The sequence below is a fragment of the Rattus rattus genome, chromosome 16 (assembly GCF_011064425.1).
Source record: "Rattus rattus isolate New Zealand chromosome 16, Rrattus_CSIRO_v1, whole genome shotgun sequence".
NCBI classification, from domain to species: domain Eukaryota; kingdom Metazoa; phylum Chordata; class Mammalia; order Rodentia; family Muridae; genus Rattus; species Rattus rattus.
The window spans coordinates 4,242,697-4,265,142 of NC_046169.1; the positions used below are offsets into that span (position 1 = coordinate 4,242,697).

Here is a 22,446-nt window from a genome sequence, read left to right on the forward strand (position 1 = left end):
CAGACGGTTCTTTCTGGACCCAAAGGTGTGCTGCCTGCTGAGGGTCTCCTGAGTTGTGCATTTACCTGACTTGGTTGAGAAGCACCTTCTCAGATAGTGGAAAATACAGGCACACTCAAAGGAAGAGAGATCAAAGGCAAAATAACCACACAATGTGCTTTGAATCCATAGTTCTTGGGCTCAGGAGTGAAGATTACAGGCATCTAGAGACAGACAAGAGTGAGGCTAGGCCAGGCTTGATAGACTCAGGGTTGGGCCAAGGAGGAGTCTCTGCAGGGGCTTAGGGCCTACATTTGAGGTCCTGATGGCCGTGATCCTCGTCATCTTAGCAAAGCTTGTGGGGCTCTCCACTTTACCAAAACCTCTGGGGTTTTCCGTTTGTTGCTTCTGGCTTGACACAATTCCTTTTGGATTCTGACAGCTTTCATACAAATTTTATCTCCCCCCCCCTCAGCACATACATATACATACATACATACATACATACATACATATATATACACACATATATACATATATATGTATATTTATATATGTGTATGTATATACATATATATGTGTGTATACATATATATGTATACATCTACATATATGAAAACATTTTTTTAACAAAACTAAATATCAAATCAACCCGTATTCCTGTGATGCTCTTATCTCTGGTTTACATAGGCGGAGCAGGGCAGTGAACCTGCAGCCACTTCCTCTCAGGCTCAACCCGCATCTTCCCAAGCACTTCCCACGGGGGCGTCTCACCCTGACACGCCTCCCACTGTGCCCAGGAAACTCTGCCACAATCTTTTCATCAGGTTCAGGTTTCATTCTCTCACAAAATGTCCTTTACGGCTGTTTCTTGGGTCTAGGACACAATCCAAGATCACAGACTGACTTCGGTTACCCTAAATCAGCCCATTTTCTGATTCAAGTTTTGTTTGAGAATTTTTGGGGGTTGGGGATTTAGCTCAGTGGTAGAGCGCTTGCCTAGCAAGCACAAGGCCCTGGGTTCGGTCCCCAGCTCTGAAAAAAAAAAAAAAAAAGAGAATTTTTGGATGCTCCCCACTTACCAAACAGAAGCATTTAATCCCCAGAGTAGCTTGAAGAGAGACCAGTCACTTTAGAGCCATTGAAGAATTAAATGTCATCTACTGAGAAAAGCAGACATTGTGTAGAAAGCATTTGGCTACCTGACCATTAAAGCTACTGGGACAACCTGATTAAAAAGCCAATTCGTCCTTATTGGATGGTACATATCTAAAATCACATGATGTCTGGGTCTAACAGGCACAAGAATAAAATTTGTGGTACCTCTCCTGGTTGCACAGTGTTCTGTGTGTAGACAGCTAAACATGTCTCCTGCGCTTTTTTTTTTTTAAAAAAAGCTTGTGTGCGTGTGTGTGTGTGTGTGTGTGTGTGTGTGTGTATGTAATATATATATATAATCTGTGAGTACAGTGTCGCTGTCTTCAGACACACCAGAAGAAGGCATCAGATCCCATTACAGATCGTTGTGAGCCACCATGTGGTTGCTGGGATTTGAACTCAGGACCCCTGGAAGAGCAATCAGTGCTCTTAACCTCTGAGCCATCTCTCCAGCCCATTCTGTGCTCTTGAGCTGATGCATTTTGAGCAGCAGGGACTGTGTTCTGGTCATGCTTCTCACAATTCCTAGCTGCCTGGGATTTCTCTGTATGGGTTTGAGCCCTGGTCCTCAGTGAGGAGGTGCTGCTTACTCTGTACTGGACCAGCCATTGGCTGTTGGATGAAAAAAAAGCCAGCTACCGCACATGGTCCAAAGGGTGGACCACAGGAAGGACGGAGGCTATGGCATTCAATAGTGACAGCAGGACTGTGAGTGTGGAACTCAGAAGGCCGCACTGCAGCAGACCAAGCAGGCAGTGGTCCAGGCAGCAGGCTTGGATGCTCAAATGTGTTCCCTGTGAACCCAGCCTGCCTCTTGCTCAGCACCCAGCCTCATTCTCTCAAGCAGAGGAAAACATGGCAGGATCTTCTTCATCTTGGTAGACTGTATTTGTCGACTGACCAATAGAGAAGCTCCATACAGAAACCTTCAGAAGGCTAGCACTGAGGGTGTTAAAAGACACCAAAGGATTGGCCAGGAATCTAGGAGGGAGACCCGGCCTATAAGGAAGCACAGGACAAGAGCACTGCAAGGCTCTGCCTTACTATCTTCTTGTGCTCTATTTTCTGGGTCCTCGTCAGCCAGCCCAGGGTTTCCCAGACCAATTGTAGGACTATAGTACCTAATCTCTTCTCTTAAAAGAAACCAGGGCAGCAGGGGAGGCGGGGCTTTGGTAGGAAGGGTCATGGTGCTCCCCAAATCTATTCTTTGGCCTATTCACATTTGCCCTCCTACGTCAGATGTATGTCCCCCTCCCCCACCTCTGTCTGTCTCTCTCTCTGTGTCTGTCTCTCTCTGTTTCTCTGTCTCTGTCTGTCTCTCTCGGATACATAGTTATATACAGAGTCGGCCCAGAAATGATCAAAGTGCCCAGGGTAATGGGAAGGCTACCTTTACCTGTCCATCACTCCCCCTCAGGAGCTCCTTCCCCATGGACCCCACCCCGCTCTTACACAAACCTCCTTGCCTCTCCCCATCTTGTTTTAATGCTACTTCATAGAGTCGAGCATCTCCAAGCCACCAGACTGCATGATCTCTGAAAACAGGAGCAGACCCCTAATTCTGTTTGTGGCTTCAGAGCTTAGCAGGGGCCTGGCGTACGCTTGAAATGTGAGCGCGGCATGAGGGAGGGAGCGAAATAGCAGTTCAGCACTGCACTGCCTGTGTTCCGTGGGCCCCCAGGGAAATCCGCAGTCCTCTAGAAAGCGCGGTGCCTGTGTTAGTTTTCTGGGCCTGCAGCTGGTGCACAGAAACCAAAGGCTGCCTTCAAACACACATTTATTCTCTCATAGCTCTGGAGACCAGAAGTGTGGAACCAAGATATGGGTAGAACTGTGCTCCGGGGGTATCTGGGGGTATCCTGCTGCCTCCTTCAGTGTCTGGGAGCCACCCGGCTTACTTCCTTCTCCCTCTATTCCCCTCACTGCTCCTCCTCTTCCTCCCTTTCCTCCCACTCCATCTCTCCGCACTCCTCCTCCTCCCTTCACTCCTCCTCATCCCCTTATCCCCATATGTCTCTTATGAGGACACCAGAAAAATGCACAGTAATCTATCTTAAGATCAGGAACATACTTCAGTCTGCAGAGGTCTTTCACTGGCAGCCCAGGAAGGGTCGGGGACAACATAGTAGCCATTACCTTTGATCTGCCTACTGAACAGATCACAGAGGAACTGGCGCGCAGCTCCTAGGAGCCACACCTAGACTATCATGAGTAGTGGCGTTGAGAAAAGGCCACGCCCCTCTTGATGGATCTCCTACAAGAAGTGGATAAACATCTGGAAGTCCCAGTTTTCCTTGTTGGTAAGATGGCTGCAGACAGTGTCTATTGTTAGGAATTGATGAGAAACTCCCATCTGTCTGAGAGCAGGCCTCCCTGGCAAAAAACAAACTAGCAAAGTGTCTTCTCTGTTCCCAGAAGCCTCCCTGCTTTTCACTGTCCTCAGCCTACCCCAGGCAGATGCCCTAAGTGGTAGGTGGCCCGTTGGAGGAGCTGTTTGGGGCCACTCGCTGTGGCCACCTGCTCTGGGTTTCCTCTACACAGTGAGACGCTGACGTTCTAGAAAGAACACTGCGAATCCAATTTGTTCTCTGAAATTTCAGCTCTAATTGCTGCAGGATGAGCCCACAGGGACTGAGATCATTTCTCATCTTGTTCTTTTCTGTGCCTCAGGGACAAGCCTTAATCTCAGCCAGACCCTTCCATTACGCTGGCCAAGCGCGGAGGTCGAGGTCCTTAGCACTCAGGCAAGAAACCGCTCCAGGGTGAGAGTCTCTTCCTTTCCAGCAGCTCGACTTCCCTTTCAGGGCTGTGGAAACTGACAGGGAGCAAGTCAGAGCCGGTAACAGACAAATCTGGCTTCTCTCCGAGAGCAGACACAAAGGCGAGCTCATGGCACTGGAGGGCCTGGTAAATGCTGGGCCATTTGAGCTCAGGCACCTTCCAGCAAGGCTTTCTTCGAGCTGACAATAGTCTGGGGGGAAGAGAGAGACAGCGTAAGGATTCTTCGGGTGTCTGAAGGCTGGCAGCTACACCACACACACACACACACACACACACACACACACACACACACACACCAACGAGCACACCAGCGTGCCTTCCGAATACACGTGTCTGTGTGATCCCTTTCCCTGGACTGTCTCTCACCAATTCTTTCCTTCTGGTCATTTCTAGGCACCTTGGAAAGCCAACTGCTCCTACCGGTTAGAATTCATTTCTTGTTCCAATGGCTTTCGCAACCCAACACCATTTCAGTTACACTGAACTACTCAAAGCTAGAATGGCCCCTCTTCCCTCGTCCTCAAGGGCTTTGCTCTTTCATATGCTTACCTCAGCACTTTAATTTTTAAAAATATTTTGTCTCGTTTGTATGGGTGTTTTGATTACATGTGTGTCTGTGCACCGTGTGTGTGCGCATGTGTGAGTGTGTGCGTGAGTGTGTGTGCGTGCGTGTGTGCGTGTGAGTACGTGTGAGTGTGTCTGTGTGCTGTGTGTGTGTGTGTGTGTGTGTGTGTGTGTGTGTATACAGAGCCTGGGGAGACCAGAAGGTCCTCTGGAACTTGATTGCAGATGGTTTTGGGTTGCCATGTGGATGCTGGGAACTGAACCTGGGTCCTCCAACAGAGCCACAAGTGTCCTTAACCAAAGTCACCTTTTTGCCGCCCCCCCTCCCGCTTCTTTATTTTTAATTGCGGTATTAAATGCATTGTATAAGTTACCTGAGCCAAATACATATTTCATACATTCATACTGCTGTGTAACTGCCATCACTGTTCATTTCCAGAACTTTTAGTTTTCTGAGACGGGGTCTCACGCAGCCCAGGGCTGGCCTTTTCAGTTCCCTATACAGCAGAGGGTGACCTTGAACTCCTGACTTTCCTACGTCCGGCTCCCAAGAGCCAGGACTGCATCCACCTTCCAGCCTGGTCAGCTGCTAAGCTCTTCCACTTCATAAAACTGGAAACACACAGCATCTAGTCATTCCCTTCTCTTCAGCCCCTAACAGTGGCCACTTCACTTTGACTGGGAGAGTCTGATGACTCTGGGTACTTCGTGCCTTGGAATCAGGCAGTATTTGTCATCGTGCGACTGGTTTGTTTAACTTAGCACAAAATCCTCAGCCTCATACACATGGTAGAACTTCCATCTCCTTCTAAATCCCCTTTCAAGTGGCCACACCCTCACACTGACACTAATATTTCTCAGGTACCAGCATGAATCCCCTCTCTCCAAACACTCTCCCATCATGCCTTGCGCCGAAGTTCCCAAGATGCTTCACACTCCTCCTCCCATTATGCAAGAGCTGCGCGATGAAGCCATGGAGGCTGGCGACCTGTCTTCCCTTTCTCGGGACAGACTCCTCCTCCCTGTTTGTGGGGGTGTCCCCTGTGTTTTATTACACTGCAGAGTAGGCACAGAGCAGCCCCAAACAAATACTGTGAGGCGAACGTCTAACAACCTTTCCCCAGAGGCACTCCGGGATGAGGTTCGACAAGACGGGATGCTCAGGGGAATGAGGAGTACTTAACCCTGCTTCCTACAGCATGGTTTGTCTCTGGGACCTCTGCTGCCATCTTGGTCCCTTGTTCTCTGGCTTGGCCTGCGTTCTCTACCAAAATGCAGATTCTGCTATTCTATTACCCACTTTATTCTGTGCACATCTTCTCGGGCTGTCTGCTCACCTCCCTGGTAGCATTTCTCTGGAAATGATTCCTGGGCCTCCCCTCACCCTGCAGAGTCAGGGAAGCGACATCTTCCAGACATCTTCCCACCATTCTGTTTCAACTTTAAAGGGACCCCAGGCAACAAATTCGTCAGTGAGATGCCCTAGCGCCAACCCTGGGGCTGCATTCTGCAGGCTGGTGGATGCTTGATTCACAACCATCTGCCACTTGCCCAAGGCATCCCCGTGTTTAGAGCAGGTACAGTCTGTGTTCTCTTTTTATGTTCACGGAAAAGCCCAAGGCTTGGTCTCCGAGGAGAGCTGCAGGAAAACCAAATAATAGCTAAGCTCTCTCTACGCCTGGCCACCTCCTGTTGATTTAACGTCGGGTAAGCAGCATGGTCTCCCTGAGCCTCAGTTTCCTTTTCTGAAGAGATCCCCAGTTGGGCGTCTCCAGTAATAGAATGAAAACTGAACAAAGTCTTATTGAATTTCCTGCCTAAACGTCTGAGATGGCCTCGGAAGGAGATCCTCCACACAGTGGAGGGAGGAATGGCTCGTTCTACGGGCTGTAGATGCGGTCTTCTCCTTCCCCACCGCGATCTCTCCTGCTTTCTACATAGAGTCAAGCTACACACAAAAAACACAGTTTGACTTCCGGAGAATATGTTCCATAAAGAAACACTGCAGTAGATGCTTTCTGAAAGGACTCCGTCAGTAAATACCCTCCCTGTAAATGCTCAACGGCCCTGCGAATGCTCCCACATGCCAGACAGCAACCGTGGCCTTCTACCCAAAGGGGAGCGGTGTGGGTGTAGCCAGAACCAGCTGTGTTTGTTTGCACACCTGCCCATGCCTCTTGGACACTTCATTGTGATTATAAATTCATCTGAACAAAGCAAAAATTATATTAATGAGAAAAACAAAGGAGCCTCTGCCGGGGTGAAGGCGCTCAGTTGGCGGATGATAGAGAACTGAGGATAAACGATGGTTTGGGGAAATTCTAGAAATTGGGAAGAACAATGCGCTTACATGTTTTAAGCTTCATTTTTATTTTTTTGTAAAAGCAGAAATCAAAGCTCATTGAACATCCAAAGACCAGTGAATGAATGTGCAAATCGAAATGGCCTATTGACAGAATGTGTGGATGGTTTCTAATGTATCCTGTCTTAAGAGGCTTACGTTTTAAAATTTACCCAACAACCACCAGGATTGATGGGGTAGGACCCACCCCACAGGCCCGCCTCCTCCTCTGTCCTTCCCTGCGTATCTCTCTCTTCACATTTTGCTTATTTTATCCTTGTGGTAAGCAAACACAGAGAGTCAAATCCGATTGGCTTCTTGCTGTACTTGCTCTTAATGACATTCGGGACCTTTTCCTACCTCGTGTCCTGCATCAGTGTCTTTGAGGAGAGGAGCAACCTGAGGCAAAAGAGGGCCTGAGGAGGTGTGTAAAGAACAGGGCTCCGATGGGTGTGGTGGTGCACACTTTAATCCCAGCACTTGGGACGCAGAGGCAGGAGGATCTCTGTGAGTCTGAGGCCAGCCTGGTATACAGCATAAGATCCAGGACAGCCCATCTCGAAAAACAAAAACAAGGGCTGGAGAGATGGCTCAGTGATTAAGAGCACTGACTGCTCTTCCAAAGGTCCTGCGTTCAATTCCCAGCAACCACACGGTGGCTCACAACCATCTGTAATGGAATCTGATGCCTTCTTCTGGTGAGTCTGAAGACAGCTACAGTGTACTCATATACATAAAATAAATAAATCTTAAAAAAAAAAAAACAAAAAAACAAAAACCAGGGCTCCGTCTGCAGCTGCTGGCTGCCTTGTTTACTCAATAGGTCCCAGGTGGAGATGCCAATGGTGTCGGTGACAGGGAAGGAGCCTCCTGTTTCCAGGCTCCAACTCACACCACAGTCCAGGTCACCACCACATCCGGCATCTTACTGTATATCCCACACCTTCTTGGGAGATCTCCAAGTATATAGGCAGGAAGTTGAAATGATTCATAGTCACGGTTGCTAAATTCCAAGTCTGTGTGGTTTCCCCATAAATCAGCTATTTGACCCAGATAAACTTTGGATTTGCGGTTTCCAGACACCCTCTGGCAGTGATGCATCATGGCGGACAGAGTTTCTGTGTGACAGACCCTCTCATCCTAAAAGCACCCAAAGCATTTTACATTCTTAGCTTCTGGGACGGAGCTTGCTACTTGTCTCCTCTCCTTAGACATGGCCTCAGTTGTGAACAGCTGTGGTCACGTGACTATATGCTGCCCCTTAAGATGTGAGCAGAGGTAAGGAGACACTCCTAAAATATTCCAGAAAGCATGCTGAGTCAGCTGGAGAGTACATGATGGATCCCCCAACTCCCTCGGCCCCTGTTTGTACTTTCAGGGCTGTAGGTGGAAGGCATGGGGTCCCTGTAGCTGTCTTTACCATTAGATACTGTGCAGATGGAAATACGCTCTTGATGAACATGGCACTCGGTGATGATGGAGCCACCACTCACCCAGGCACTTGACCTAAATTCTATGGTGAGAGGGGCATCAGAGGTCATGGAAAGGACTGTTTCTTTGGGTCTCTTAGTGACTGAGACCTAGAGAGGAACATCTCAGAGACGTGGTGGGGAACACTCTGCTTTTCTAGAACCTGACCTGTGCCAGTGTATAGGGACCTAGAGTGCACATGGGGCTTTGAGGTAGCCTGGGATTTATAGCTTTGTGGGTTTCTGGGGCCTTTATCCTCACCCCAGGGCCTCTGGGAGCCAGAAGGGCTATATAGGGTACCTGTGGGAGAGATGGTGAGGCCGCACTGCCTCGTGTGCTGCCAAGGAGCAGAGCTGTAGGCAAAGACAAACAGATGAGCCTTGGTCATGGGTGGTAGCCTGATAAAATGGGGGTGGGGGTGGTGTTAAATCACATAGGTAAGATGCTCAGTGGGTGACACCTGAGTAGCAACCCCAGTTATACTCACGGTTTGGGGGAGCTTTGAGATGAATAACACATGTAGGAGATGGAGGGCAGCCAAAGACTGATGCATTCTTTGGGGGTGGGGGTGAAGGAGGGAGTAGCTCCTTTGACCGGCCTGATTGTCCAGACTGACCTGTCATGGCTAAACGCAGACCATCGGCTTTTATCTGCTTTCGCCTCCACTTCAACAACGGGGCCTTCTGGGGACGGAGGGTTGGGGGTATTTTCAGTCTGGAGGAAAAAAGACAGAGAAGTGAGAGCAGAAGCCATAACCACTCTGGTAACCGAGACCAAGAGCCAACAGGGAGGCATGTGTCTTTTCCATGTTGGGACAAGACTCAGGCTGGCGGAACTGGCCAGAGGACAGGAGACCTTCCCCTGGAGCGTCTTCCTGTGAGTGCGTCTTAGCGTCTAGTCAACTCACTTGGACTATGGTTGTATGAAGTCACCTGGCATCTTGGAAGAGGCACTGTCAGTATTCCAGAGTCCAATTAACACATTAAGTGAAGAAATAAAGTTTCATAGATGTGGGCTGGAGAGATGGCTCAGCAGTTAAGAGCACTGACTGCTCTTCCAGAGGTCCTGAGTTCAATTCCCAGCAACCACATGGTGGCTCACAACCATCTGTAATGAGATCTGGTGCCCTCTTCTGTCCTGCAGTCACATATGCAGGCAGAATGCTGTATATAAAATTAATAAATAAATCTTAAAAAAAAGTTTCATAGATGTAAAAAACAAAGCTGTAAAAGCAAGGTTTTGAGAAATACATCTGGTGGTGAGGACGCCTATGACAAACTTGTGACCTTTTTGAGAGATACATCTGACATCAGGATGCCCAGTGATATGATAAAGTTTTGGTGATCAAGATATTGAGGCAATTCTGACTAAGCTAATTAGGACAAAACAAAAACAACTGTTCTCAGAAAGACCCCCAAACCCTCCCTGTGGTAAATTCCAAAAATAACCACAAGATGTCATTCTGACCCTGCCCAACCACCCAGTTCACCACCCCCCCCAAGAGACGTGCCAACTTAGCCCTTTCCCAGTGATTCACCAAGGCCAGGTGTAGGGCTGGATGAGGAAAGTGACCAACTGAGCCAAGAACAGCCCCTTGAGCAGGCCAGCCAAAACCTGACCAGATCCTTTGTCCTGTGAACCACCAATGAGAATGAGCCAGCTAATCCTGTGGCTGAAGTCTGCCCTCTGTAACGAATAAAAGTTGTGTGCTTTTTGGGTTTGGGGTTGCCTCTCCCTGCGTGGATGAGCAACCCCACGTACGTGGAATAAAAACCGTATACCCTCATGCTATTGCAGCGGTCACTCTGTCAACCTGTGCTCTGTGGGTGGCGCTCCTGAGGTAAGGCCACTATGGGGTCTTACAACATAAGTTTTTCTTGCACAGAAAATAAGACAATCCCATCGTTTTGAAGGTTGGAAAGAAAATTCTAGATTGCCTAACACACCATTTCATAGCTCAGCAGGAGGGACTGCTAAAGATCACATGACTGAATGAACTGGATTCCTGGTCCAAATCCACCATATAAGGGCTTGGAGTTTTGTTTTCTGCCCTTTTTTTTAAATCATAGACATGACTTTGTGGTGTTTTGAAGTCTTGTTTCTATTATGGTTTCTGCTATTTTGTCTTTTTTTTTTTTTCTGGGAGCTGAGGACCAAACCCAGGGCCTTGCGCCTGCCTAGCTCTTCTATTATGGTTTCTATACCTGCATGAAATACCATGACCAGGGTTGGGGATTTAGCTCAGTGGTAGAGTGCTTGCCTAGCAAGCACAAGGCCCTGGGTTCAGTCCCCAGCTCCGAAAAAAAGAAAAGAAAAGAAAAAAGAAATACCATGACCACCAGAAACTGGGGATGAAAGGGTTTATTTGGCTTAGACTTCCATACCATATCAAAGGAAGTCAGGACAGGAACTCAAGCAGGGCAGGAACCTGGAGGCAGGAACCTCTGAGACAGAGGCCACAGAGGGATGCTGCTTACTGGCTTACTCCACATGGCTTGCCCAGCTTGCTTTCTTACAGACCCAGGACTACTAATCTGGGGGTGGCATCACTCCTCAATCAATCACTAATTAAGAAAATGCCCTATGAGCAGATCTTATGGGGACATTTTCTCAATTGAAGTTCCCCCCTTTCAGATGCCTCTAGCTTGTGTCAAGACGACATAGAACTAGCCAGGACAATTGATCCCTGTCAACTTGACACAAAAACATTCATAGCCATAACCTTTCCTTTCTGGTTCATTCCCAAGATCACACATTAACATCAATGTCACAGTATAAAGCATTTTTACAATCTTTAAAAGTCCCATAGTCTTCCCAGCTACGCAACCTTTGACCTACAATTTGTCCTGCCTGCAAGATGTCCTGAAGAAAAGATGGTGCAGAACTTGTGGGAGTGGCCAACCAGTGACCGGTCCAACTTGAGACCCAGGCCATGAGAGGGAGCCTATACCTGACCCAGCCTGGAGGGCTCGGAACCAGAGGCTGGGTAGCCTAGGGTAAGAGAGAATCAAACAAGACAGGCAATTTCAAGAGAAGTCAATGAAATGATTTCTAGCAATACTCTGCTATACTCCTAGACTGGAGCTGAGCATAATTGTCGTCAGGGTCTTCACCCGGCAACTGATGGGAGCAGAGGGAGAGACTCACAGCCAAACATTAGACAGAGTTGGGGTGGGGGATCCCTGCAGAAGATGGGGAGGAAGGATCGTAGGAGCAGAGGGGTCAAGGACACCACGAGAAAACCCACAGAGGTTCACAGGCTGAACCGACAATCAGGGAGCCGGTATGGGTCTGAGATAAATTCTCTGCATATCTGTTAGAGTTGTGTAGCATGGTGTTCTTGGGTACTCTAACAGTGGGAAGGGGGCTATGTCTGACTCTCGCCTGCTTTTGGGACTCTTTTTACCCCTACTGAATTGTCCTGCCCAGCCTTAATTTGAAGGTGTGGGAAAACTCTGCTAATTAAGGTCGACGTCCATCATGACTGGATAACCTCTGAGTTCTGTGCAATATGGGAGACTCCCTTCATTGGCCGGGCTTCTCCTTCTCTGACCTTGTCTGAGAAATTCAAAACCCCACACCTCTCTACCTGAAGAATGTTACCTAGGCTCAGTTAGATTACAGGATCAACTTCCTTTCTCCTGATGCGAGCCTATTCAGTAAGAACCTGAGATTCTTGAAATGCCAATTTAGTACCCTAAGTCTTCAGCCAGTGACCTTTGCCCTTCCTGGATGTTTCTACCCACCATCCCTGGGAACTTTATAAGCCTTGAATCACCCAAAGTAAAGTTGATCTGCCTCCCGGCAGCTGGTCCTAATGTGGTCATTCACTATATGTACAGGGCTTCCAAAATGCCACCGCCTGCCACACACCCACCACCACCACATACTCATTATCTCTGCTCCCTTTGTTCTCAGAGACCACACTGGCTGATGAACCCATGAGGGCAGGGAGAGCAACGTGAAGGGGTATACCTGGTCTTATTGCAGCTTGATATGCCACACTTGATTGATATCCCTGGGAAGCTTGCCTTTTTCTGAAGGGAAACAAAGGAGGAGTGGATCTGGGGGAGGAGGGAGGTTGGGAGTAAGGGCCTGAGAGGAGAGGAGGGAAAACTACGGCTGGGATATAATATGTGAGAGAAGAATAAAAAAGCTTCATAGTCTTTACAAAATCAAACACCTTAAAATTCAGTCTTTTTTTTTTTTTTTTTTTAAATCGGGAGTTTCTCTTTAAAACCTGAAAATCATTTATAGTGTTCAGTCTTTCAACTGTGGGCTCCTGTAAAATAAAAAAATAAATGAAATGCTTTCTAACTTCAAGATGGATGAGCAAATCACAACCAAATAAAAGCAAAACCAATCTCCAACCGTACAGATAATATCCAATGTCTGGAGCTCACTCACAATCCTCCAAAGGGCTTGGGGTGGCTTCTACAGCTCAGCCCTCTGCAGCACACACATGAAATGGGGATTTCCGGTTTCGTTGGAGGCTCGGTGGTGTCATGTGATGTTTTTCAGGAAGCCATCTTATGGAGAGGATGTTTTGTTGAAGCAGATATTCGACAGGAAGTTTTGTGGAGAACAGACATCCGGTGTTTTTTCTGCAAGATGTCTGGTGAAAGGGCATGTGATGTTTTGCTGGTTTGCTTGAGAGGACACATGTTTGGAAAGAGTATAATGCACCAGACAGTGGCCAACACTCTGGCATTGGTGTGCCTTGCTGGGCTTTGCTGATGACGCTGTGGCATTGGTGTGCCTCGCTTTATCCTCAGATCTTTGCTTGCTGTGACTCTGTAGCGAGAACCACACCAAAGAACTTCCGGTGGTGCTCTGGCTGCTGCATTAGCGGACTCATGCCGATCAGTGGGGGCCTCATGGTTTCTTCTGGATTGAGCTACTGCTGCTTACTTGTGTTTGGTGTTTTGCTAGTGGGGTGGATTGTAGGCAACAAAGCCTGGATTCATCGAGATGTGGAGAGCTCTTGGGGACACTTCTAGAAATTTGGCAGGAATTTGACATTGGGCCAGGACAGGGAAATAGGCTCAGGCAGGAATTTGATGTTGGGATAGGACAAGGAAGTAGGCTCGATATCTTGATGATTTTGGTAAGTACCCGAGAACCATGGGACTTGGTTTATTGCCTTGTTTGTCTCTTGACCTAGAAATGACCTTATTCTTTGCATGTACTTAGAATGATATAAAAGCAGACTGGAGAAAAATAAGGCCATTTCAGCCTCAGCACCGAGTGGAGTCATGTTATTGTGTTGTCTAATAGTCTTTTTATTTTTTCAATCCTCAATTCCTCCCTTGAGACCCTGTTGACTGACTGAGCTGGCTTGGATACCCCACGCAACCACTTCTAAACAGCTCCACATTCCCCTTGTCTGATTAGCCATTTTCCTCTCCTACCTTTGGTCACTTGGGCTATAAGGGTGGTTGAAGAACCCCTATGAAAGTAGGCTTTGATAACTATAAGCCTATACATATAGGCCAGTTCCACTCCACACCTGCTGCTAGTCATTGTGGTCATCCCACGGTACTGGCATCTCCAAAACTACTGGATTCCCTTGCTGGAACCCGGCTGCACTTTCAACAATAGCCTCTCCTGGGCTCTCTTCACAGACTCCAGCCCTGCTACACACTGCCAAGCCTAGGCTGCTTTCCTCCAGGCTTTCCAAATCAGCACCACCTAAGTGATTCTTACTCTACCAAGTTTGGCTGCCAGCATGAGGTGTACAAACTTGGCTGCTTCTGGAACACAGCTTCTGTGTGCTCGCCCTGAGGAAACACGTTCCAGAAGATTTCACCTCAAGAATGCTGTCCTCTTTTTTAAAATCACAGCTGATTCTTCAGGCCTAGCTAACCGGAACCATGGATTCTCAACTCAGAATAGCAAATGGCGCCGACAGAGTCTTTAAACTTTCCTCTGAAACTTTATAAGCCAGGCCTCCATAGTCGTCACTGCTCTCAACATTCTTAGCTTCCAATACTCAATGGCTTTTCAAGCCCAAATTTCCAAAGTCCTATCCTAATGTTTTCCAAAACACGGTCAGGTCTGTCACAGCAATACCCTACTCCTGGTACCAACTTGTCTTAGTTAGGGTTTCTACTGCTATGATGAAACACAATGACTAAAAGGCAAGTTGGAGAGGGAAGGGTTTGTTTGACTTACAGTTCCACATCATATCACTGTTCTTCACCAAAGGAATTCAGGACAGGAGCTTGAACAGGGCAGGATATTGGAGGCAGGAGCTGATATAGAGGCCATAAGATGCTGCTTACTGACTTGCTCTTCATGTGTTGCTTAGTCTACCTACTTACAGAACCCAGGACCACCAGCCCAGAGGTGGCGCCACCATCAATAGGCTGGGCCCTTCCCTGTGAATCACTAATTAAGAAAATGCCCTCCAGGCTTGCCTTACAAACAGATCTCATGGAGTTATTTTCCATTTTCTCAATTGAGGTTCCTTCCTTTCAGCTAGCTTGTGTCAAGTTGACATAATATCAGCCGGGACAGTCCCTCATTGGTGGTGCTGTTTGAGAGTCTTAGGAACTGTGGCCATCTTGAAAGAAGGGTGTCGCTGGGGTGGGCTTTGAGGGGCTTAAAGACTGGTGACATTTGTAGTGCATTCTCTTGGCTTGGGGCTTGCAGAGCCTCACCCATCTCCATTGCTCACTCTCCGAGTCAGTCTTTAGGGTGTGAGCTCTCAGCTTCTGCTCTAGGTGTCACATGACTTGCTACCATAGCTCCCTGGTGTGAAGGACCCTTATCTTATACAAGATCAAAATCACCCAGGAGACTTCGTCCATCCTTGGAGAGCAAGCAGCCCACTATGAATTACAGTACCCTGATTTTGTTGCACTGAGCATCCTGCCCCCTTCATCCTTCTTCCTGCCTTACCTTTCTCCTTTCTTTCTTTGTCTCCTCTTCCTCCCACTGTGCCCTCCAGAACTCTCCCCACCTCCTCCCCTGGAGCCTGAATTTTGATTTCTCCCTAGATCTGTCTCTGAACTAAGAACTGGCTGGAGCTTTGTCATTATCCCCCCCTTCCCATCCCCCCTCATTCTCTTTTCTCTCTTCCCACCTCCGCCTGAGCTTTTGTTTGCTAAATTGCGGGCCTATCAGAATTAATGAACACATTAGAGTGTTCCATATCGAAGGCTAGCTGAAACGGCTGTGTTTCTAAATCAGCCAACAGTGCCTGCCACATTCTGAGTCTCCCCAGACTGCCTGCCACTGGGGTATCTATCATTCAATAACCTTGAGCACGAGAAGGCAGAGGAGCTTCAGGTGAGGCAGAAGCTGTTCCCGGCACGTGCTTGCTTGGATCCTTTGTTTCTATTTCGAACATCTCTGGGGCTCTAAGCTGGAGTCGGTAGCTGGGTTATACTGGGAGATCTGTATTCTGTGAGGCTGCCAAGAAAAAAAAAAAAAAACCCAAAGACTGTGCTGGCAGAGCAGGTGTCCTGCTTCGAGTTGTGACATATCTGGCAAGCAATAGCTCATGAAATGACCTCCTTCTCCATTCATTAAAGGGCAAGCATTTCTTGGAAATGAATATATTTCATGGGGGCTCTAAATCAAGGCTGCATCTCCCAGGGCCCTCTCCAAATCTCTTGCTCCGACGTTGATTCTCATGGAGTTGGGCATTAAGCCGATCATAGCTTCCTCCCACTTATTAGATGCTTTTAAATGCATCTCAGAATGAGAGGTATGAGCTGAGTGTGCAGGGTCTGCCTGTCTTAGACTCGATACTAGGATTGAGCATGCTGCTATGTCCCAAGGCCAGGGACAGTTGCCTGTCCGTAGGAGAAAAGAGCCCAGAGATCCTTCATCTCACTGATGGATCACATGTGCTCCTGGTCCAGATCAGTGCCATTGCCCAGGATGGAGGAGACACAATCTCCTCCTGTTGCCTTGGCTCGGCAGATGACGCTTTGAATTCCTTATCCTATGTGTGCATCCTGCCGATCAGCAGAGAACCCACAAAGGAAGCACAAGTGCTTGGTTCAAACGCCCACCTCAAACAGGACCTTCTCCTCTGTCGTGTGGCCCTGCTCCTGCCGTCCTCCCGAGCATCCAGCTGGAACATCCGTTTCCAGTACCAGGTGGGTAGGCATGCTCTGAGGGTCTGTTAGAATCTCCAAGGGGACTCTTGGGTGACCCCAGGAGTCAGGAGTGAAAACATCCCAGGGGCGATTCTGCCCAAAGGTCCCTAGGGGAATAAAGAGAAATGAACAAGTACCGTGAAGATCACAGTGGGAAATGGTAACCTGTCTTCTAACCAGAGTGAAGCCTACTGCTAAGATGGGTAGACCTCCTTAAGACTGGCAGGGCCGCCTCAGTCCAGATAAGCTATTCCCTGGTTGCTTTATAGCAAACAAATACGGGGCAACTCACCCTTGAAAGAGAATCCCTTAGAAGGCCTCCTACCACATAGGGGCAGGCTACTCAATAATGTATTAAGAACTTGAAAGATAAATTCAACCAGACACAGATCTATTTCAAGAAACACAAGGTACGGGTCAAGATGCCGGAAATGCCGTATGGTCTTTCTGTTGTAATAAATATTGAATAATCCTGCAGAGAGGTTCCTTCCCTCCTTAGACCAGTTATGCTCCCGGATGGAAGACACACAGAGACTTTATATTTTAATGCTTTAAGCAGCACAGTAGCTGGGCAGCTGCCTACCCTCCGTGCTGTCAGAATCCATTTCCCTCTCGGTAACCCCGAGTTATCACTTACTAGTTACTATGTTTCATCTGAGCTGTCCTTGGCTCCAACTGGCCAGACAACATGGCCACATTTTTTATGCTCAGTTAACCCATGGGTGGTTCTCCTTTCTCTTCCCCTACATGTTCTTTTATCCCACAGCAGCTTCTTCTCCTTCCCCATTCATCTAATTTCTTATACGGTTGCTCTATCCCCCTTTTTTCTTTTCAACCCCCTTCCCTTTACCTAAGAAAGAAAGGGGGGTTGGGGATTTAGCTCAGCGGTAGAGCGCTTGCCTAGCAAGCGCAAGGCCCTGGGTTCGGTCCCCAGCTCCGAAAAAAAGAAAAAAAAAAAAAAGAAAAAAGAAAGAAAGGACAGAGAAGAGGGAAGGAAAGACAGAAATCCCTGAGTCTAAGCTCTCTAGTTTCTTCCCTGCCCAAAATGACAACATTTGCAAACTATCCCTTAAAACAACAATGTATCGGGCTGGAGAGATGGCTCAGAGGTTAAGAGCACTGACTACTCTTCCAGAGGTCCTGAGTTCAAATCCCAGCAACCACATGGTGACTCACAACCATCTGTAATGGGATCTGATGCCCTCCTCTGCTGTGTCTGAAGACAACTACCGTGTACTCATATACATAAAATAAAATAAATCTTTAAAAAAAAAAACAAAAAAAAACCAACAACGTATCTATAATTCATGAAATACCAAAACTAGACACCCCAACTTGAGGGACTGGGATGACAATTTTCTGTGACTGCTTCCTGCTGAACAGGGGGTGAAGAATTCCTTTCTTTCTTTTTCTTTTTAGTTTTAAATATGGTAGAGGGCTGGAGAGATGGCTCAGTGGTTAAGAGCACTGACTGCTCTTCCAGAGGTCCTAAGTTTAATTCCCAGCGACCACATGGTGGCTCACAAACATCTGTAATGGATCTGATGCCCTCTTCTGGTGTGTCTGAAGACAGCTATAGTGTACTCATAAAAATAAAATAAATAAAAATTCGTGCCATGACTGTTCAATATTTATTACAACATATTGTGCCCAATGTGGGGCACCATCTTTCTAAGTAATGGGTCAGGCTATTCTCATTGCTATGGTCCAAATATGCCAGGCCTTTGCCGGTCACATAGCTGAATGTCTCTACCTGGCTATGATCTTCATGATAAAACAGTTCCTTCCCAAAGTGACAACCCTCGGCCCACTGATTTCAATGAGTTCAAGTATCTTTGATTTGTTTTTCTAGTTTTGAAGATAAAAAGCTGATGTTATGGTATAGACCAAATCACAGCCCCCCAAACTGTATATGTTGAAGCCTCAACTCCTCTCCCCCAGACTACATTTGGAGACAGGGACCCTGGTGAGGAAATTAGCTTTAAATAAGGTCATAAGACCTAATACTATTAGTGTTCCTGTTGTAAGAGACAACAGAGAGCCATCTCCATCATGTGTGGATCAAGAGGCCAGCGCTCTGAAAAGCCAAGCAAATTCCTCATCAGGTCACGTGGGGACTACCATCCTGGAGCCAAAGTCTGGAACTCCGAAGAAATAACTTTTCATTAAGCTACCCCGTCTCCGCTGATGGCAGCCTGGACATACTAACACACTACCAGAAGTGTGTGACTCTGTGCGGCCATGGCTCCCTGGCCCTGAACTGAGCGGAGGCCGGTCTTACCTATGTATGCCCCATCCTTGCTCCACAGGCGCACTGTGCAGTCAAGGGAGGAGGACAGTAAGATGCTATCTCCCTCGACCAGCTCCAGACTAGCAAGATAAAAGGGAGAAGGAGATTGGTCACCTCCCTCACAGTGTGCTTCTTCCATAATCCCAGCCCCGCCTCCACCCCCCCACCCCAAGGCATCAAGTGGGGTGGAAATTCTCTCTCTCTCTCTCTCTCTCTCTCTCTCTCTCTCTCTCTCTCTCTCTCAGCATTCAGTCCTTTCAAGCCTCAGGTGAATCCAGACCAACTGAGCTCATAAACGTGCAGTAGAACCCCAGGTCAGTGTGCCGTTGTAATTGTTATTGATAACTCCATTAGTTCTGATTAGGACCTGGCTCGCCCCTCTACCCCCCAATAGTCAAAACAGAGCCCTATCAATGTATTTAATTAACTTTAGCACAATTACTAGGTGATTACCCCTGAACTATTTTTCTATGCTAGACCGGGTATTTCTCAGCTGTACTCCCTAAGTCACCCGCTGTTTGAGTCTCATGGGACGGTGCCTGCCCTCAAGGGAAATTTCTCTGGGCCACATGGTCCTGGTCCAGCCCATCTAAAGGGCCTCTTGATCTCTCCATCTTCTTCTCCTCCCCTCACATTATCCCAACTGTCCATCCATCGGCAAGGTTCCTACCTGTGATCCCCCTCCCCCCCACTCCTCCCACCACTCCTCTTCCCACCCCCACCCCTCCCCCCACTCCCCCCTGTTAATCAAGGCTCTGCCTACCTCTCTTCTCCCCAGTAATTGGCTTTAGGTCATTTTTATTTAACCATCAGAGACTAAGATGAGCAACCGGAAGTTGCAACCAGATCCTGGGGGCCAGTATTTAGCATCTGATTACATGGCAGCACCAGCCCAGCCCCCAACATCTCTCCCTTTGACTCCAAGAAGGCCACCGCCCTCTTGTTTCCTCAGGAGCAGAACGGAAATGCAGTTTTCCTCCTCCAGTCACCTTTCAGGGATTTTGAAAGAACCTCTGTGACCAAAACTCAAAAAGTTGTTTTCCTTCTTTTATAGGTTACTGAACTCTCCAAAAGGATGGTACTCACGAAGTCACCATGCTGACGTGAGCTCTCCAGGATGTCACCACTAACATGAAGAGAGAAAGGAGTCCAGTAAGGATGTGTGTCCAGTTGGAAGTGGCACTGATGTGGTGGTGGTGGTCTTTCTGCTTTATTTCCCTAAGTGAGCACCAGGCCCCACTATGTGCAAGGCTCTCCCCTCCCCCATGCCAGGTCAGAAAGTGTATGAAATCGGACCAATGAAACATGCTTACACAATGATGACTTTCCTCTGTGATTTTTATTTTGAGTGTCTATGTACATGGTGTGCTGGCATGTTTGCGAGTGTGTGGGCACAGATACACAGACGTAAAGAGTGGAGGTTGATACTGGCTGTCTCTTCCCTTCATTAACTGAGGCAGGGTCTCCTGCTGAACATGGCGGTCATTGATGAGTCTAATAGCTAGACAGCTTGCCCAGGGGGATCCTCGGTCTCTGACTGCTGAGTGCTGCTGGGATTATATTATGGCTACCAATCTTCTCTTAGGAGATGGGGACACGTGTGTGTGTGTGTGTGTGTGTGTGTGTGTGTGTGTGTGTGTGTGTGTGTGTGTGTGTGTGTTCTGCACCTGGCTTTTACATGAACACTGGAAGTACAACCAGTCCTCATGTAGTGTCTCTCCTCTCCCTCCTCTCTCTCTCTCTCTCTCTCTCTCTCTCTCTCTCTCTGATAAACAGCCTCTTTTTGCACAATCTTGCAAGTAAATCTCTGGGCACATTTGTCATTTCCTTTGCCAAGTCTCTACAAGTAGAACGGCCATGTGTAGCATTAGACACAGGTTGTCCGTGTGTCCCTCAGAAGCCAGCGAGCAATCACCCCGTTTGGCGCTAACGGATGCCCCTTTCCCGCGCCTTCGCTGACATCAAATGTTTTCAGAAAACTATGTTTCTGGGATTCTTCTTCCCAAGAGCTTTAAGAGTAAACCCTTGCAGTGGGACAATTTAATTTTCCCACAAGAGAATCTCACAAGAGCCAAAGTAATCTTATCTGGGGTTTAACACAAAGAAATTCACTGCGTACTGTTGGGAGGCTGCAGCTCTGCTCCCCAGAGGCCATACTCCTGGATGTCATAGACATATATAAATCCATGCTGGTCAGCCAGGTAGGCGACAGTGTCTCCTGATGTCACCACGATGCCACTCACCTGCGCTTTTTCTCTGGCCTGAGAAATAGCAAAGGCAAAGATAATAAGGTAGCTCTGGTGGTGTTGGCACAGGCCTTCAATCCTAGCACTCGAGAAGCAGAGGCAGATGGATCTCTGTGAGTTCAAGGCCAACCTGGTCTACACAGCAAGTTCCAGAGCAGCCAGGGCTATGCAAAGAAACCCTGTCTCAAAAAACAAAACAAAGCAAAAGAAATAAAACCAGGAACTCACCCTCAGCCACTTAGAAATGTCAGGACGATATCAAAGCAGAGAATTGGAACCTAGCGGACAATCCTGATGTGTCAGGGAGCAAACAAGCAACAACAACAACAACAACAGCAACAACAACAACAGTAAAGCAAACCATGGCCTGAAAGTTACCCATTTGTTCCCCCAACTTACCGGAGTGAAGTTTGCAATGAGGCCAGACCCACTAAAGAGCTTCCAGAAACTGACAGAACCTGGGTAAGAGGGAGGCGGTAAGGAGTGTGCTGAACCCAGCCACCCAAGGACTGAATATGTGCTGGGCCGACTCTATGATCTCATACCAGGGGCAAACATTTTTCCCTTATTTGGTTCATTTCCTTCCGTTAGAATTATAAAACCATACTGGGGATCAGGTTCTCCTCCACTAATCAGGGTGACCTTGGCAGAGGAGGGTACCAACTGTACAACATGTGCTGTGCTGAGAATTAATGTCTCCCAGTGTGTGTGTGTGTGTGTGTGTGTGTACCGGCCTAGTGGCCTCAATTCTTGCCTGTGGTTTGCATGTAGATTCACTAGCAGGCCTTTGTGAAGTGAGGAACCCCAAGCAGATAGATCTTGGGATAGCTGCAGAGCCCTGCTCTTCTTTGGGGGAAGGGGTTGTATGCTCCTCCAACCCTCGGGTAAAGCAGACAGAATGGGGATGGGTCCTGAAGGAGTCCAAGACAGCTGAGCTTCCTTCCCCCAGCCCCCAACAGCCCTGACGTCATAAGACTTGCAGTGTGGGACTGAGACAAGGAGAAGACAGCCCCGCTCACCAGCGACAACCAACCAAACACCCTGGGACCAAATATACACAGCTTAGCCTTGGCCGCTACCGGGACAGCATTGCCACTGCCTTTGTGATTTTACTAAAACTCCTAGAGTATTTGGGACCTGGATCTGGGCCCACTCGTTACAGTTGAAGCTTGGAGGTCATGTTCCTGCCGCTAGCTTGTTCATCGCCCCTGCTGAGCCCTCACTTCCTTCTCCTTAGGATTTGCCAGCTCCAGGTTGACCTCAGCAGCCTGCTACCTCTTCACTACGTGACCCTTTGGCCTTTCTTTGGTTCCTCTACCCGTGGCTGCCTAAACCAGTTTCCCTTGACGTGTGCTTTTCTGTTTGGCCCAATTGAATGGTGTCCTGGTGGGCCTGGAAGTCTCTTCCTGAGGTCAGTCTCCCTGGAAGGTGGCCTAGGCTCAGCAGGCTGTAGGAACAACAGGGCAGAGAGACTTGATTTGGAGGAAGATGGGCTGGCATCCTGGC

The 22,446-nt window shown here is 48.0% G+C and overlaps 1 protein-coding gene across 1 annotated transcript in view; it reads right to left on the bottom strand.

Moving 5' to 3' along the window:
* Window positions 1-3,786: 3,786 nt before the first annotated feature.
* Window positions 3,787-22,446, bottom strand: part of LOC116885856 (WD repeat-containing protein on Y chromosome-like) — a 50,082-nt gene continuing 31,422 nt past the window's right edge. The window contains exons 13-19 of the mRNA XM_032887189.1: window positions 21,340-21,398; window positions 20,814-20,955; window positions 19,781-19,820; window positions 18,686-18,774; window positions 16,318-16,511; window positions 8,910-9,007; window positions 3,787-4,108 (exon numbers count right to left, since the gene is read on the bottom strand). Coding sequence (XP_032743080.1) covers window positions 3,871-4,108; window positions 8,910-9,007; window positions 16,318-16,511; window positions 18,686-18,774; window positions 19,781-19,820; window positions 20,814-20,955; window positions 21,340-21,398 — 860 coding nt within the window. The 3' untranslated portion in view covers window positions 3,787-3,870. The remainder of the gene's footprint in view (window positions 4,109-8,909; window positions 9,008-16,317; window positions 16,512-18,685; window positions 18,775-19,780; window positions 19,821-20,813; window positions 20,956-21,339; window positions 21,399-22,446) is intronic.